At 40.2% G+C, this 15,736-nt stretch overlaps 2 protein-coding genes across 2 annotated transcripts in view; one reads left to right on the top strand and one right to left on the bottom strand.

Moving 5' to 3' along the window:
- The window catches only part of LOC308389823 (serine palmitoyltransferase 2-like), a 22,468-nt gene extending 8,265 nt beyond the window's left edge, over nucleotides 1–14,203 (top strand). Inside the window, exons 5-12 of the mRNA XM_080871376.1 lie at nucleotides 2,043–2,167; nucleotides 2,692–2,785; nucleotides 3,057–3,162; nucleotides 3,881–4,100; nucleotides 4,740–4,866; nucleotides 6,348–6,483; nucleotides 7,412–7,541; nucleotides 10,748–14,203. Of these exons, the coding sequence (XP_080727502.1) occupies nucleotides 2,043–2,167; nucleotides 2,692–2,785; nucleotides 3,057–3,162; nucleotides 3,881–4,100; nucleotides 4,740–4,866; nucleotides 6,348–6,483; nucleotides 7,412–7,541; nucleotides 10,748–10,867 (1,058 nt within the window). The 3' untranslated portion in view covers nucleotides 10,868–14,203. The remainder of the gene's footprint in view (nucleotides 1–2,042; nucleotides 2,168–2,691; nucleotides 2,786–3,056; nucleotides 3,163–3,880; nucleotides 4,101–4,739; nucleotides 4,867–6,347; nucleotides 6,484–7,411; nucleotides 7,542–10,747) is intronic.
- The window catches only part of LOC308389822 (semaphorin-4E-like), a 38,368-nt gene that overhangs the window by 18,528 nt on the left and 4,104 nt on the right, over nucleotides 1–15,736 (bottom strand). The gene's annotated exons all lie outside the window — the stretch shown is intronic.

The raw sequence follows: 15,736 nt of genomic DNA, 5'->3' as shown, positions 1-15,736 counted from the left end.
CCACTTAAGTAGAGCTTGGATCTTGGATTTGTACGAATACTGGAAATGGAGCGAAACACAAAATATAACAGTTACTGGTTAATGTTGCAAACATGTTGTATCCTGATTGTTTAATTCATACAAAAGCAAAGAGACAATATTTAAAGTTTTGATAACCTCACAGGATGCGAAGAAGTCTGTGCCTCTATGTGGGAAATACTACATGTATCATAATGAAATCCACAACTTGATGTCTTTACACTTGGATGTTATATGATCTGGACAAACAAGATATATCATGTGAACTTTAAGTATCTGAGTATCGACAGGTTCCTTTTTTAACTCCCCAGACAGAAGCGCAAATTTATTGGAGCAGAATGCGATCAGTGCAGTTTGTCAGTCAGCACGATTATGCAAGAAATCTCAAGGTGAAAGTGATTAAACTTGGTGGAGAGGAGAAGCATGGGCAAAGGAGGAAGCTGTTCTACTTGGTGAATACAGTGGGGCAAAAAAGTATTTAGTCAGCCACCGATTGTGCAAGTTCCCCCACTTAAAATGATGACAGAGGTCAGTAATTTGCACCAGAGGTACACTTCAACTGTGAGAGACAGAATGTGAAAAAAAAATCCATGAATTCACATGGTAGGATTTGTAAAGAATTTATTCGTAAATTAGGGTGGAAAATAAGTATTTGGTCACCTCAAACAAGGAAAATCTCTGGCTCTCACAGACCTGTAACGTCTTCTGTAAGAAGCTTTTCTGTCCCCCACTCGTTACCTGTATGAATGGCACCTGTTTGAACTCATCATCTGTATAAAAGACACCTGTCCACAGCCTCAAACAGTCAGACTCCAAACTCCGCCATGGCCAAAACCAAAGAGCTTTCGAAGGACACCAGGAAAAGTATTGTAGACCTGCACCAGACTGGGAAGAGTGAATCTACAATAGGCAAGCAGCTTGGTGTGAAAAAAATCAACTGTGGGAGCAATCATCAGAAAATGGAAGACATACAAGACCACTGATAATCTCCCTCGATCTGGGGCTCCACGCAAGATCTCATCCCGTGGGGTCAAAATGATCATGAGAACGGTGAGCAAAGATCCCAGAACCACACGGGGGGACCTGGTGAATGACCTGCAGAGAGCTGGGACCAAAGTAACAAAGGTCACCATCAGTAACACACTACAACGGCAGGGAATCAAATCCCGCAGTGCCAGACGTGTTCCGCTGCTGAAGCCAGTGCATGTCCAGGCCCGTCTGAAGTTTGCCAGAGAGCACATGGATGATACAGCAGAGGATTGGGAGAATGTCATGTGGTCAGATGAAACCAAAGTAGAACTAGTCATCAAAGGCAATCTGTGGCGGGAGTTGAGAGTCCGTGTTGCTCGGCGACAGCCCCAAAACATCACTGCTCTCGAGAAGATCTGCATGGAGGAATGGGCCAAAATACCAGCTACTGTGTGTGCAAACCTGGTAAAGACCTGTAGTAAACGTTTGACCTCTGTTATTGCCAACAAAGGTTATGTTACAAAGTATTGAGTTGTATTTTTGTTATTGACCAAATACTTATTTTCCACCCTGATTTACGAATAAATTCTTTACAAATCCTACCATGTGGATTCATGGATTTTTTTTCACATTCTGTCTCTCACAGTTGAAGTGTACCTCTGGTGCAAATTACTGACCTCTGTCATCATTTTAAGTGGGGGAACTTGCACAATCGGTGGCTGACTAAATACTTTTTTGCCTCACTGTATCTGTCTCACCATCTTAACCGTGAAATAGGGAATTGGCTTTGGCAGTGGATCCTTGAGTTCTCTTGTTTTATTTAACCTGAACAAAGCTGGGGTAGCTGTTTCCCTCCATCTCCAGTCTTTATGCTTATTTTATTGATCTTCTGTGGTATCATCTCCCAGGAGAAGCAAGTAAATAAACAATACTAAAAAAATCGGTCAGTTTTAGAACTTCAAGGTGTTCAGTGGTATCCGTTTATTTTAAGCTCCCATGTTTTTTGTGGGTTTTTTTCTTTTAATTCATGTATTTATTTATTTTTTGTTCCTCAGGTAACCTGGACAGACACGAGGAGATGGAGAAACAGGTGGCTAGGTTCCTGGGTGTGGAATCAGCCATGGCGTTCGGCATGGGATTTGCAACTAACTCAATGAACATACCAGCACTCGTTGGCAAGGTAAGACCCCAAGTGACACAGGGGACAAGGATGAGCTTATTTTTAGCAAGATATCCTGGATGTTCATGGGTCTTTTCTAAGTATGTTTACTTAATAGTACGCTATTGTAGGTCACCAGTTACACCAAGCACCTTATCTTATATCAGGAAGAAACACTTGCTGGTGACTGGCTGGTTGTGTGTGTTAAAGTGAAAAAGGAGCAAACTAAGGAAGTGAAAGCCAACAGTGGTGAGACTGCTAAAGACTTCTGCTCTAATAAAATGATTCAGACCTGCTGGTATAAAGGTGTAGGGTTAGACTCAGAGCAGTGAGGTATGAAACAATGCAGTTCTACAAAGCAAGCTGCATTCTCAGTGTAATTCTCTCAGCAGAGGTTGTTCTATATAATTGTAAAAAAAAGGATTCTCCAGCCTCTCACCAGCCAATAAAAACAATGTTGACTAAAAAAACGGAGCAGTCCATCTGCTATTGTGTGCAACAAATCCTATATGTGTGAAATATTAATGCTAATTAATCTTCTGCAGGGTTGTCTAATCCTGAGTGATGAGCTGAACCATGCCTCTCTGGTCCTGGGAGCCAGACTATCTGGGTCCACCATCAGAGTCTTTAAACACAACAGTGAGTCTCCTATTTGTTCTTATCCATCTGCTTCCTATTTGCATTTATTCCCATGCATTAGCCATGTCGTAAAACTTCCATTGCTTCTCAAGGTCTGTAATTATAGCGCTTTTTATTAGTTTGATTGTCTGATCTAATGTTTGCCAGCTTTAAAACAACGTCAGTGGAAAAGAGAAAGCATTTTGATGTAGAATACAAAGGAAGACCACTGCTAAAACCACAGCTTTCATTTTGAATGTTAACACTTCAAATTTTTGTTTTTTCCTGTCAGATATGCAGAGCCTTGAAAAACTGTTGAGAGAAGCCATCGTTCATGGCCAACCCAGGACTCGCAGACCATGGAAGAAGATCCTAATAGTGGTTGAAGGCATTTACAGGTACTGCTTTGATTTCCTGTATATGTCATACATGACTTCATGGGGAAAATAAATATTTAGAACGTTTAAGTCTGTTAGATGTGCTTATTTAATCTATTGGGAGTACATTTAAATCTTGTCTTTGGTAGGAGAAAGTCTCAGCGCTGAATTTATACAATTTTTGCAACTGTGCTGAAATTGTCTTTGGCCTTATGCAGTAGAAAAAAAGGAGTTGCCCACTTTTAAAATTCCCTTTATTTTCCTTCCTAGTTTCAGGTTGAGCAAGACCTAAAAACTTTATTGCATAAGCAGCAATTCCATCTGTGGCCAAAGCCCCTGGGCGGATTATTAAGAATGATTGTTGATGCATGTGCTTAATGCATGTATGTCTTTGCACCAGAAATACAAGAGCAGGTTCAGCTTCCTCTGATGGTTTATTCAGGTTCAGCACTTTAAACTGTACTGAGAATGTGTCAGTGCTTAGTTAGCTAACCTGATTCTGTCTGATGGGGTGCTACAAAAAGCATTTGCAACGTGCAGTTTCTGCTGTCTTTTTTGTTTTTTAATAAGTTTAACTTTTTTTTATTTGAGTCAAAAGTCATTTCAGCTGTTTATTCTATGTTGACAGCTGTTGGGTGGATAGTTTCTGGTGCAAAAGCTGAATTTGTTGGGAAAAACAAAGCTGTAACACCTCAGGAGATGTAATGCACCTTCCACTCTGCCGGTTTCCTCCCTGCAGCATGGAGGGCAGCATAGTGCGCCTGCCAGAAGTGATTGCCTTAAAGAAGCGCTACCGGGCCTACCTTTACTTAGATGAAGCCCACAGTATAGGGGCCCTGGGTCCAAGAGGAAGAGGTGTGGTGGATTACTTTGGCCTCGACCCATGTGACGTGGACGTCATGATGGGCACTTTTACCAAAAGCTTTGGTGCTGCAGGTGGATACATCGCAGGGAAAAGGGTGAGCTTTATCTCTTTGTTTATTTTTTGATTTTTTAAAGAAAAAAAAAAGGGGGGGGGGGGGGGGGGGAAGAGTGCATTTTCTAGCATAACATCAGTTTAAACTCATAGTTTTTCAAGAGTGCACTGATGCATGGACTCTCTAAGCGTCACTTGTTGCAGACACGAGTGCTAGTCATTGCAACAGTGCATGTTGCATTCTTGACAACAAAGCTTGCTTATCGAGATGGTTATCAAGATAAGACACTTTGTCTAAATCATCATGTAGTGGCGTCTTAGAACTGCCGAAGCCCTCAAGCAGAACAAAGGAGTCGGAGAAAATTGGTCATGAATCACTTAGGAATGTGTTAACAGGTTACAGGATGTAGCTCACATTATGCTTTTAATGACTTTCATATCCTTCTAAAAATGTAACGGGCAGATTGACAGGTTTGAGAGCGCAAAGCGAAATTCAGTTCTCACTTTGTGCTTATCAGACTGTTGAGGTTTTTAATGTAAATCTGGTGCTTCTAAAAATAAAATAAAAACATTTTCACATATTCGTGAAAGAGGGAAGCAACAAGCAACGTTGTGAGGGACTGAGAGACTGCAGCTGTTCATGCGTATCTGCTTATGTCTTCTGTGTGTCTCCTGGGTTTAGGAGCTCATCGAATACCTGCGCTCCCATTCCCACAGTGCGGTCTACGCCACCTCCATGTCTCCTCCTGTGGTGGAGCAAATCATCACTTCTATGAAGTGCATTATGGGAGAGGATGGCACAACAATAGGTAAGCCTCAGTCCAGATTGTTCACTTTTTTATATGTGAGAAAACTGCATTTCAAGATAAAGTTTAAAAATGTTTTGCTTTTAAGGAGTCATTATGTTGGATGTTGAGACAAATCTCACTTTCCACTTGCATATAGTGCACTCCACATGCACTGCAGTCCATGACCACATCTGAATCTGATTGGTATATAGGCACACAAAGATGTTATGTTGAGGTCAGAAAACTTCCTCTATAGATTGATCAAAGAGTGATAAACAACTAAACTCTGCAGCAACGTCAAACTGCAAAACAGTTTCGGATTAAAAATGTAAAAGTTAAACGGCCAGTTTCAGCAAACTTCAGGCTGTTCTTGCATATTTACTATAGTGCATAATGGTGCAGGTCCTTGGTTATTTGTTTTGTTGCATTATGTTTATAATTTGGTGACGTCTCCACTTCTGATGATTTTATGTCAGCAGTAATTGTTATGATGGGCCACCAGGTGTCACTGCAAAGTTAAGAATTGTAGGACTGGAGCCAGCCTCTGGTCTTTTTCACCAGATGTTATATAAAGAAAAGGAGTAGAGGGGGGGGGGGGAAGAAGGATGTCCAGTTATAAATATGTATGTTTTTTTTTTTTTTTTTTATAATGGTTACTTGATTTAATTAAAGAGGTTAAGGAATATTTTATGATGATCTGTGTTTATAGACGAGGCAATTCTATCTCCTCTACATGGATTGTTTAATCTAACTTCAACCCTTTTGCTAGAACAGTTCAAGATGTCGCTAAGCAAAATCTAAAGTCCACAGTACACAGTTTGATTCCAATGTAGACGTGCAGAACGTTTCTTTTTCATCTTTGGAAAGCATCATTAAGAGCTCATTTTTATTTTTTGCACTTCAGGAAAGTCAAATTTAGTAAAGAGTAAACAGCCCTCGGTAAGAGAATCACCTCTAAAATTGAGTTGCAATCAGTTGCAACCAGTGACTGACAAAATGTGGATGTAAAGAAAAATTATTAAAAACCCACAAGAAAAAATAAATCCAGACGAAACTAAATATGGGTAGATAAAAGATGAATGATACAAGCATGACACAATTTAAATCATGCAAATGCAGATTTACACCAAACAAACTCGTTATTATAAACAAATAATAAACTTGTTTGTTAACAAACCCAGACCAACAATAAAAACAAAAACATTTAACTGATAAAGCAGTAAATGCAGCCAGGCTTCATTAATGAGTTTGCTATATCCAGTGAGTGTGAGTAACAAGTTACACTAAGCAGAGATGAGTGGATATCACAGCGCTCTGTGAATATTCACATATTGTCCATTAACACATCAGGATGTGATGACTTGTGTGTCTAACACGTTAAAGTTGCAAAGCAAACGGCTGTCATCACACTGCAAAAAACAAAACCTAGATGATTAGATATAGATGATCTTAGAATCGTGCTTCCTATCAACTCTGTCTCCAAATTTCTTCATCATCCTTAGGCAGTGAGCGTGTGCAGCAGCTGGCAGAGAACACGGTCTATTTCCGCAAGAGGCTTCGAGAAATGGGCTTCATCATCTACGGCAACAACGACTCTCCCGTCGTACCCTTGATGCTCTACATGCCCGCCAAGATAGGGTGAGCCTCCATCTTTGCTGTTTACTACTGCTCTGATTGCTGGAACTCTTAATTGGAGCCTTAGAGCAATACAGTGTGATCAATTATATCATTTGTTGATGGGTATTGGGTTTTTCGTTTTTCCCCTGAAATATTATTAAGGTAACAAGTTTAAAAACTCTGTTATAGCAGTGGACAGTAGACAGTGTCCCAACGTCACATCACAAGAGCTCAAGGTGTTAAACTGAGTCTAGGTGCACACATGCTTTAGTATCAGTACAAGGACTGTACCTCTGCAGCTTTAATTAATCCTGCTGTAAATATCAAGCAAAACACTGGGACCAAAGCAGGTTTGGGACCATTCCTTTTTTCTTCTAATGAAGAATTTGTCTGTCTTCGTAAAGCTTCTGCAGACATGTTTTCACAGAAGACTTTACCCATCTTTTTTTGTCTGTCATACTCTTTATTAAACCTCTGCGGTTATTTTTGCTATTCAGTTTTTTTAATTCAATTCAGTTTTATTTATACTGCACCAAATCACAACAGTTGCCTCAAGGCGCTTTATGTTATATGGTAGACCCTACAATAATACGTACAGAGGAAAAACCCAGCAATCATATGACCCCCTATGAGCAAGCACTTTGGCGATGGTGAGAAGGAAAAACTCCCTTTTAACAGAAAGAAACCTCCGGCAGAACCAGGCTCAGGGAGGGGCGGGGCCATCTGCTGCGACCGGTTGGGGTGAGAGAAGGAAGACAGGATAAAAGACATGCTGTGGAAGAGAGACAGAGATTAATAACAAGTACGATTCGATGCAGAGAGGTCTATTAACACAGAGAGTGAGAAAGGTGACTGAAGAAGAAACACTCAATGCTGGGAATGCCCCAGCAGCATAACTAAGGGAGGATTCAGGGTCACCTGATCTAGCCAGCTTTGTCTCTCCCACCAGAGCGTTTGGCAGGGAGATGCTGAAGAGGAACATTGGCGTGGTTGTCGTGGGCTTCCCTGCTACACCCATCATCGAATCGCGAGCACGCTTCTGCATCTCTGCCGGCCATTCGAAAAACATGCTCGACCAGGTAAACACACACTTAAAAATATCTTAACACGTGTTTAGTATTCAGCATGTCTCATTTAACACATTCTAGATATGATATTCTTTTATGGTAATACTCATAGGTAAAGGTCAACAATGATTTCTCAAAATGGGACAATTTCTTTCTTTTTTTTTTTTTTTTTTGGTCTTTAAGACCAAGAAGAAGAAGCTGTTACACACCACTGTGTGTCATTAAATCCTGCTAAATAATGACCACTAAAAATACTGTTCTGCTCTGTTCTGATGTCTGATGATGGCAGTTAATTGGATGTAATATTCTGCAGCTTGTACTTAGTATGCAAAAGCTGTCAGGTTTTTTTTTTCTTTAAAGAAAGACTGCAGCACCTACAGCTGCAGATGTATTGATGCTGACTAGTCTTGCGTATCCACTTCTCGCTGTCCACATAGGCGAACGGTCAGGCTGAAGCCATTACATTTCAGTGAACAACATTCCCCGAATTCCTCTAATTATTCAGAATTGTTAGACCCGAGCCTCTATGAACTAAGCTCACTGGTGTTTTGCTAAGTGTACTTTCACAGGGGTTATGGCTAATTACTGGGCCTGCACACAGATCAGGTTTTTGTCAAAGTTTTTCCAGCATGTAGCTTGTTAGCTAGATTTGCCGGCAGGAGTTCACAAGGAGGAGAAGGGTGCAATTACTAATAGTCTACCAGTGGCAGGCTTATTTGAGTGGTGCTGGCTGCTACTAGCCAGGCCTGATTTGTTTAGTTATACTCTCTAAAGTTTGTTCATTCCTGTTTCACAGCAGTGTAATGACCTTTGAGCTGTTTGAAACTAAGTGGAGAAATCTAGTTGGCATTAAATAAAGTGGAGCAGTCTAACAGGGGCAAACGCTGTCTGCAATTTGAGGGACGCTGATATGATCTCTTTTGACCTCAAATGTCTACCTATGCCTTGAGTAACTTAGAGCATGCCGAGTCCCTTGCAGCTTAATGTCTGACATCCCATTGCCAGAAATCCATCAAAGGACAAGAATGCCTCACTTGGATTTAGAGAGTGTCAGGAAAAGTCTCCCAGAAGAGGCTCCATATAAAAATAAAGTGTCAGCTGTATCACTCTGCAGGTTAACGTACTGTTTGTTCCCTGTGTTTTGAGTGTAGACCTCAACATTGCTCTTTGTGTTGGCCTGTGTAAGTGCAGACAGTTCAGCTTTGATTACAACACATCTAAATCCGCCCACTCTTCACAGCGAGGGCTCTTCTGCGTTGCTGAAATGAGCTCACTGCAGACCTGTTTGCTCTTCACTACGGGCCACCGTCTTAGATCCTCCACGGTTCTTTTCTTATTTTGACACTAATGTAAATCCTCTCACACAGAGGTTGAGCTTTCTCCTGTGCTTCCTGTCTAATGTGTGTAGCTCAGTTGGCGCAGATACAAACTGTGTCTCCAGGAAGTTTTGTATATCCAGGGTTATGGTATCTTCCTATTATTCTCGGTGCACTTCAAAAAATTGAACAAAATAAGCTGAAGACAAGGAGTGGGAGTACTGTACCGTAGTGCTTTTATCTGTCATGGTGTAAAATCTGTCTCCGTTAGTCTTCCTCTCTGTATTATTCTCATGCACTTTGAAGTGTCATCTTGGTTTGTGTTTCTTTTATCCGCTGGCGAGCTTTCAGAGTATTATCTTTTCACTCTCTCACACCCACACTTACATCCCGACCTAAATCCTTTTATTGCCATCGTTATTTCATTCTACTGACCGCAATAATCTGTCAACCTTAAATGTCAGGTTATAACTAATGTATCTGAAAATGTGGAGACGGTTACAAAATTGTCCACCTAGTGTTGATTTGGAGGAGCTACTTCGACATCTGATGGCTCAAAATGTTAAAAGCATCAGAGGTAGAATAGTGATTGATTCTTCCATGAAATATATATTTTTTTATTTCATTTTATTTTTTTTTCTAGTCTACCTGAAAAGCCTTACTTGATTAAGGAGATGAACCAACTTAATATTTGGCCGAAACGACACAGAAAGATACTCATGATTTGACTGCAATAAAGCATTTCAGTTCCTTTTATACTTTAAGATGTGATACAAAGCCCATCTGTCATCCTCACAAAGCTTTACCATAAACAGAAGGTATATATTGCTTTACTGGCAACCTACACACATTGAAACACTGAAAAACTCCTCAAGCCCCATAAATAGTCACTTATCCAAAGTTGCATAAGTCCAGGAATTGGTGAATAAACATCTGGTGTAATGGGAACAATGTACTCCACGCATGCATGTTACTCCACAGCTCTAATTTCAGAACAAAAACGCGTTGTATAAGGTTTTGACGCACTGGGAGAAATCTAACTTTACTCTGAATTTTTGGAAATTCTCCACTCTTTTTTTTTTTTTTTTTTTTTTTCTCTTGTATTTCTTTTCCAGCCTGTTACTTTATTATTCCTGGTTAATGTCACCAGTGTGAGATGTGCGACAATAAATCTCGTTTCCTATTTCAGAAAAGCAGCTGTGTGCTGCAGGACTGAGGGATTTAACAAATAGCTGGTGAACAAAATGTAGCATTTGCAATCTTGAGAGAGAAATATTAATTTTAAAAAGGAAACTGTAGATTCATAAAAACGGGAGTCCAGATTTATGCCAATTAATCCATTAATGTGCTTTTGAGCTGACAGTATTGAATCTTAAAACTTTTTAAAAGGTTGTTTGTTCTGCAGCTTGTTGCTCTGACCTCAAGTGAGCAGAAATCTACTGATGAAGCTTAAAGTTAAAACTGATGAAACAAACATGCATGATGCAACAAAGCAAAACCACATTAAAATTTCAGCAATATATATACTCATCCCTACATTGTGTAATTATTGTCGACCTTATGCTATAACAGCTTGAACTGTAGCACTTCAGTTGCATTAACCAGAGCTCATGCGCTCAGAGTGAATATGTCCCCCTTAGTTGTAGGGCTTTAGATAGAATGACGATTTGCTGCTGTTTGGAAGACGTGTCTGTATGAACTCATCACTTTGCTCTAACACCCAGGTAATAGAAGTGAAAAATGTAAAAGTTCAAACCAGAGATCTTTCCTGCTTCGGCCCCAGTTTACAATTTGGTTTTACGAGGCTGGCGTCTCTGCATCTGTAAACGTCCTCGCTCTTCATGTTGGCCTTCAGACTGACAGCATTTTTTTTTCTTCTTCATTGTATAAATGTCTCCACAGGCGCTGAACGTCATCAGTGAGGTTGGAGACCTCCTTCAGCTCAAGTACTCCCGTCACAGACTGCAGCTGTCTTCTGCGCGGCCTTTTGATGATGATGTGTATGAGGACATTGACGACTGATGAATCACTCTGCTGCTTAAGTGGCGTGAACCAGAACAACCCCGGAAAATACAGAGCGGGTCGGTCAAGATGGATCACAAGTCTTCCTTAAGGAGAAACTTGTGCGTACGTGCCCCCTGCCATCATGTTGCCAACTCGTAACCTCCCCAGACGAAAGCAAAACGCTTAAAAATACCCTCAGATTTTATTTTGCCTTACTACACATGCAGAGATTGTGAACAGTGAAAATGGCACCTCTGCTTCCTGTGTCTTTTATCACTTTTTTTTTTTAAGATTTTTTTGTTTGTTTGGTTGTGTCTTTAGTATTTGTGGTTTTGGCCTTTGTTAAGCTTGTAATTACAGATCCAGTGTGCACGTCATCTTTTTGTTTTTTCTTCACTTATGACATGAATCTGACTTAAATCGAAAATGTAAGGAGACTAATAAGGAGAACATCGTTACCATCTATCAATGAACGGTCCTTTCTTCCACTCCTTTGAAAGGAGCCGTTATTGTCATAAGTAGAAATCACTAGATGCATTTCCACAAGACCTAATTCTTCACCACCAGGAGCCTGTTGGCGTGCAAACATGACATGACTTACAGCCAGTTCCTTCCGTTTTTTTTCGAGTAATGTAACAGGGAATCTGTCAGTTTAGAGCTAATTACCTGACAGCTTTCCATTAAAAAAAAAAAAAGAACATTTTGACATTTATTGCTATTATTTAGAAGTTTAGATGGACAAAGTCAGCCTCAAGTCTTAAAGCTAAGCTCACCGTTTGCTAACTTTCACTTCATATTTTTCCTGCTGCATAGCATAGATCTGAATTTAAGCAACAAAGCAGATGAGCGCATTTCCCCAAATCCCAAATACTGTCTTTTATGTATCTCCAGTAAAGTGAAATATCTGTCTTCAGCAGTAAGATGAAGGTATTGCCATAATTTTGCGTTTGAGAATTTTATTTGCCTCCACTGAGATCAGCTCTGGGTCAGTAGAACAGTGCCAAAGTGAACAGAACAGATTATCTGTGATGTTTGTATGTGTGAGGAAATGTTCCTGAATGGGCCGCATGGCTCAAAAGAATAAATGTTTAATATCCTGTTCAAGGCTTCAGTAAAAATCACAAGTTGAAATAGAAATCAAAAACTAATTACTCTTTCAAAAATTTGATTTTATCTTTTTTTTCAGTAATGAAATGATTGCAATGATATTACATGTTTTGTTTTGTTTTTCATTTTACTTAAGGAGGACCTGCTCTCTGTATTGTTACTGTTAAACTCTTATAGAGTAGCTTTGCATTATTCACAGTTCAAAATAATCTTTATTTATGTGATACTGAGCCTTGGAGCCGCCTCTCAGTTCATCTCAATTTGTTAGAAAATGACCCATTTTTAGCACCCTTTCATTGGAACTGACTTTCTTCTGATTGGTCACACCTCCCTAAGTGTTTGCTGATAACAAGTGGGCGTGGTTTCTTCACTCAGAGCGACACTCGTGATGATTATAACAAAGACATCTTCTCTAAATGAGACGAGCCCCAGGAGTAGAAAATCCTTTTGATAACTGAACATTCAGAGCAGTCTAACGCTGAGGTTTTGACTCACAGAGATGACGTTTGCATTCGCTGACATTTTTATTTGAAACTTTGGGTAGAATTATTATAAATATCCACTGCTGTAGCGATTTTATATATACAAAAAAAAAGGAAAAGCTTAAACGCGCCGCTTTAAGTGAATAACACTTTTATAATAATCAGTTTTATGTTGCAAAACTATAAACATGATTTCTTTCATTGACAGAACTACCACTTTCCATTTCAGAAAAAAACATTTTAAAAAGCCATGTTGAGATTTAAACACACTTGAGTGCTGCTACTGGAGAAAAAAAAAATGGGGAATTTAACCCTAAAACATAATACACATTATACAGTCAGCGTCTTTTCCCCCCACCAGGACCAGAATTACTGGGACTGTGTTTGTCTTCCTGTTTGTTACGGGGGGGTTCCTCTTAAGTCATGTGACGAGGTTCAAACTGAAGAATATCTATTAGCGCAGGTAAACTAGTGTGGACAGGATCCAGCTCTTTGCTGCTTTGTGCCTGATAATTGTTTTGCCTTGAAAAACAAAATGCTTTCTTTGTGCTGAGACTAATGAGTCAATAATGATGTTAACAGTCTTCTTAGGATAGGCGAGTGTGTTTTGCCTTTACGTTCTTCCACATAAACAGCAGCTGTATTTGGAAATGTGGGCATTTACATTGTACTACTGAGCTTTGGGACAGCAGCACTCCTTAGTGAAGGGAACTCATGTCCCACGTGTATATGCTACCGCTTGCATGTGTGCACACTGACGAGTGCTGTGCAAGCGCTCGTCCTTCATACTAATGCACACACAGGAAGAATTCCTCCCAGAAGCTGCTCTGCACCAGAGCTGGTGGTGCTCAAAGTGACACATTGTTGCTGTTTTTTTTTTTTTTTGTAACCTACTACATTCTGTCTTCATGTCTTTCTGGGGTTGCTGAGTTGTTTTATTTTTTTATTTTTTGGTCCATCTTTGCGGATCTTCTGATGTGTAATGTGGGATACTTGTGTAACACGTCTTATGTTATCCTTTTGGCTTCCTTTCTGCAGAGAATCGATCACAGATGGTCGTTCGTGAGCTGAAAGTTTGGTTGCAATGTTGTTCATACAAATACAGAATGTATCTATGTATTTTTAATTATGAACCGAGAGAAGCTGTACCGTTATACTCACAGCAAATATTTAAACATATGTTTACGTTATGTAAAGATTTTATGTCCTGACATTTTACTAAGGAGTTTCTGAACATTAATTAGATCAGTTTCCCTTCAGTTCATTGGTACTTCTCAGTAGTCCTCTGCAAAGACTGCATCTGGTTTCAACCATAAAAGCAAAATAACCTCATTGTTTTTATTCTTTGTTTTGGTAAAACGGCATGAAATGCTGTTATGGATGATGGCTCGCTACAAAGTTTATATATTGTTTCATTAAAAATTAGCTGTTGGGACGGATGTGTGAGTGTAAGTTACCACACATCAGAGATCGTTGTTCTCTGATATAAAGTAGTTCCTTTGAAGCAGATTTTCTTTCTAAGAATTCTGGTTCTACTCTCATAACTTCAGTTGTTCATCTTTGAACATCTTAATTGTTCTCTTCAACTACTTAGTCTTCAGCAGTACTCGACTGTATAATTAGCACTGTGTGATATCCATGTTAACTAATTTCTCTGCATTTCATCATAGAAAATGCACTATTTCAACATATCGGTAAAAAATTTAAAACGTAATGTTTCACCCTTGTCAGTTACACGAGTAGATGAATAAAAGAGTTTAAAATATTTGGAATTTTCTTCATTTTTTTTTTTTTTTTTAATACCCCAATGTAGTGTGTCATGATTGTGTGTTAATTTGGAGGGCAGACTTTCTATTTTTTTTTATTTTTTTTTTTAAATGTTTTTGTCAATAGTTCTGCAGGTTTCCTGAAAAACTTTTTAAGTTGTTCTTTTGGACACTGGTGGCTTTTTCACTCATTTTCAGTCCTAGTGCTTGACCATTTTCAGAAGAGCATTTTGTTTAAGCCACTTGATCCATTTCAGTTTTTCTTTTTGTCAGATCAGCAAAAACAATGCCAAAGACAACTGTTTGACTGCATAACAATAGTATTCTTTGCCGTAACAAAGTGATTACCAATGTGTTTTAGTCCAAATCCTGGTGTATTTCAGCATGATTTGCAGTGCAAATTTGAAGAAGTTGGTAGTGGCAGGGTTAAAAATTACCTCCAGTCAATGGAGTGTATCTGGAAGTCTGAAAGCAAAGACTGCATACAGGAGCTGATGCATCTGATCTTTCAGTTGATCAATCTGTTATTGACTGAAGCCTTATCAGAAATCGTCTCAGTGTAAGGTTGGCTGTCAAGATGCTAGTCTTAAGGAAGGGAGACAAGTTTACTTAAAAGAGAGTTTATTAAACTACCCCATCAGGAGACAAACATCACTGATGAGTTGGTGGCCAGTGAAGTGAAACAGAGATGGAGCAGGGGTGTGTACTGAGCCCTCTCCTGTACTCACTCTACACCTACGACTGCACAGCCACTAACAGCTCCAACATCATTGTGAAGTTTGCGGACGACACTACAGTGGTGGGTCTTATCACCAACGGTGATGAGACGGCTTACAGGGAGGAGGTCAGCGCCCTGACCCACTGGTGTCAAGACAACCATCTCACCCTCAACGTCGCAAAGACAAAGGAGTTGATAGTGGACTTCCGGAGGTGCAGAGAAGTACACACCCCCATCACCATCAACGGCGCTGCTGTGGAGAGAGTGAGCAGCTTCCGGTTCCTTGGAGTACACCTGGCTGAGGATCTTACGTGGTCAGTACACACAAACAAAACAGTGAAGAAGGCGCAGCAGCGCCTCTTCTTTCTCAGGAGACTGAAAAGATTCGGCATGAGCCCCCGCATCCTCAGGACCTTCTATCACTGTGCCATTGAGAGCATCCTCACTGGATGCATCACCACCTGGTATGGCAACAGCACCGCCTACAACTGCAAAGCTCTCCAGCGAGTAGTGCGGTGCTCTGAACGGATAATTGGAGGTGAGCTTCCCTCCCTCCAAGACATCTACAGGAAGCGGTGCCTGAGGAAAGCGGGGAGGATCAACAAGGACTCCAGTCACCCCAGCCATAAACTGTTCAGACTGCTTCCATCAGGAAGAAGGTTCTGCAGCATCCGGTCCCGTACCAGCAGACTGAGAGACAGCTTCTTCCATCAGGCCATCAGACTGCTGAACACGTCATAGACACCTCAGCTTCACTACTGGAACTTCAACATTATGCACTCCACACTGTATATAAATGCCACTTGTTTTGCAC

This window comes from Rhamphochromis sp. 'chilingali' (assembly GCF_963969265.1).
Source record: "Rhamphochromis sp. 'chilingali' genome assembly, chromosome: 21".
Lineage (NCBI taxonomy): Eukaryota > Metazoa > Chordata > Actinopteri > Cichliformes > Cichlidae > Rhamphochromis > Rhamphochromis sp. 'chilingali'.
Note: the sequence above shows the minus strand (reverse complement) of the source record. Positions and strands in the feature narration are given on the sequence as shown.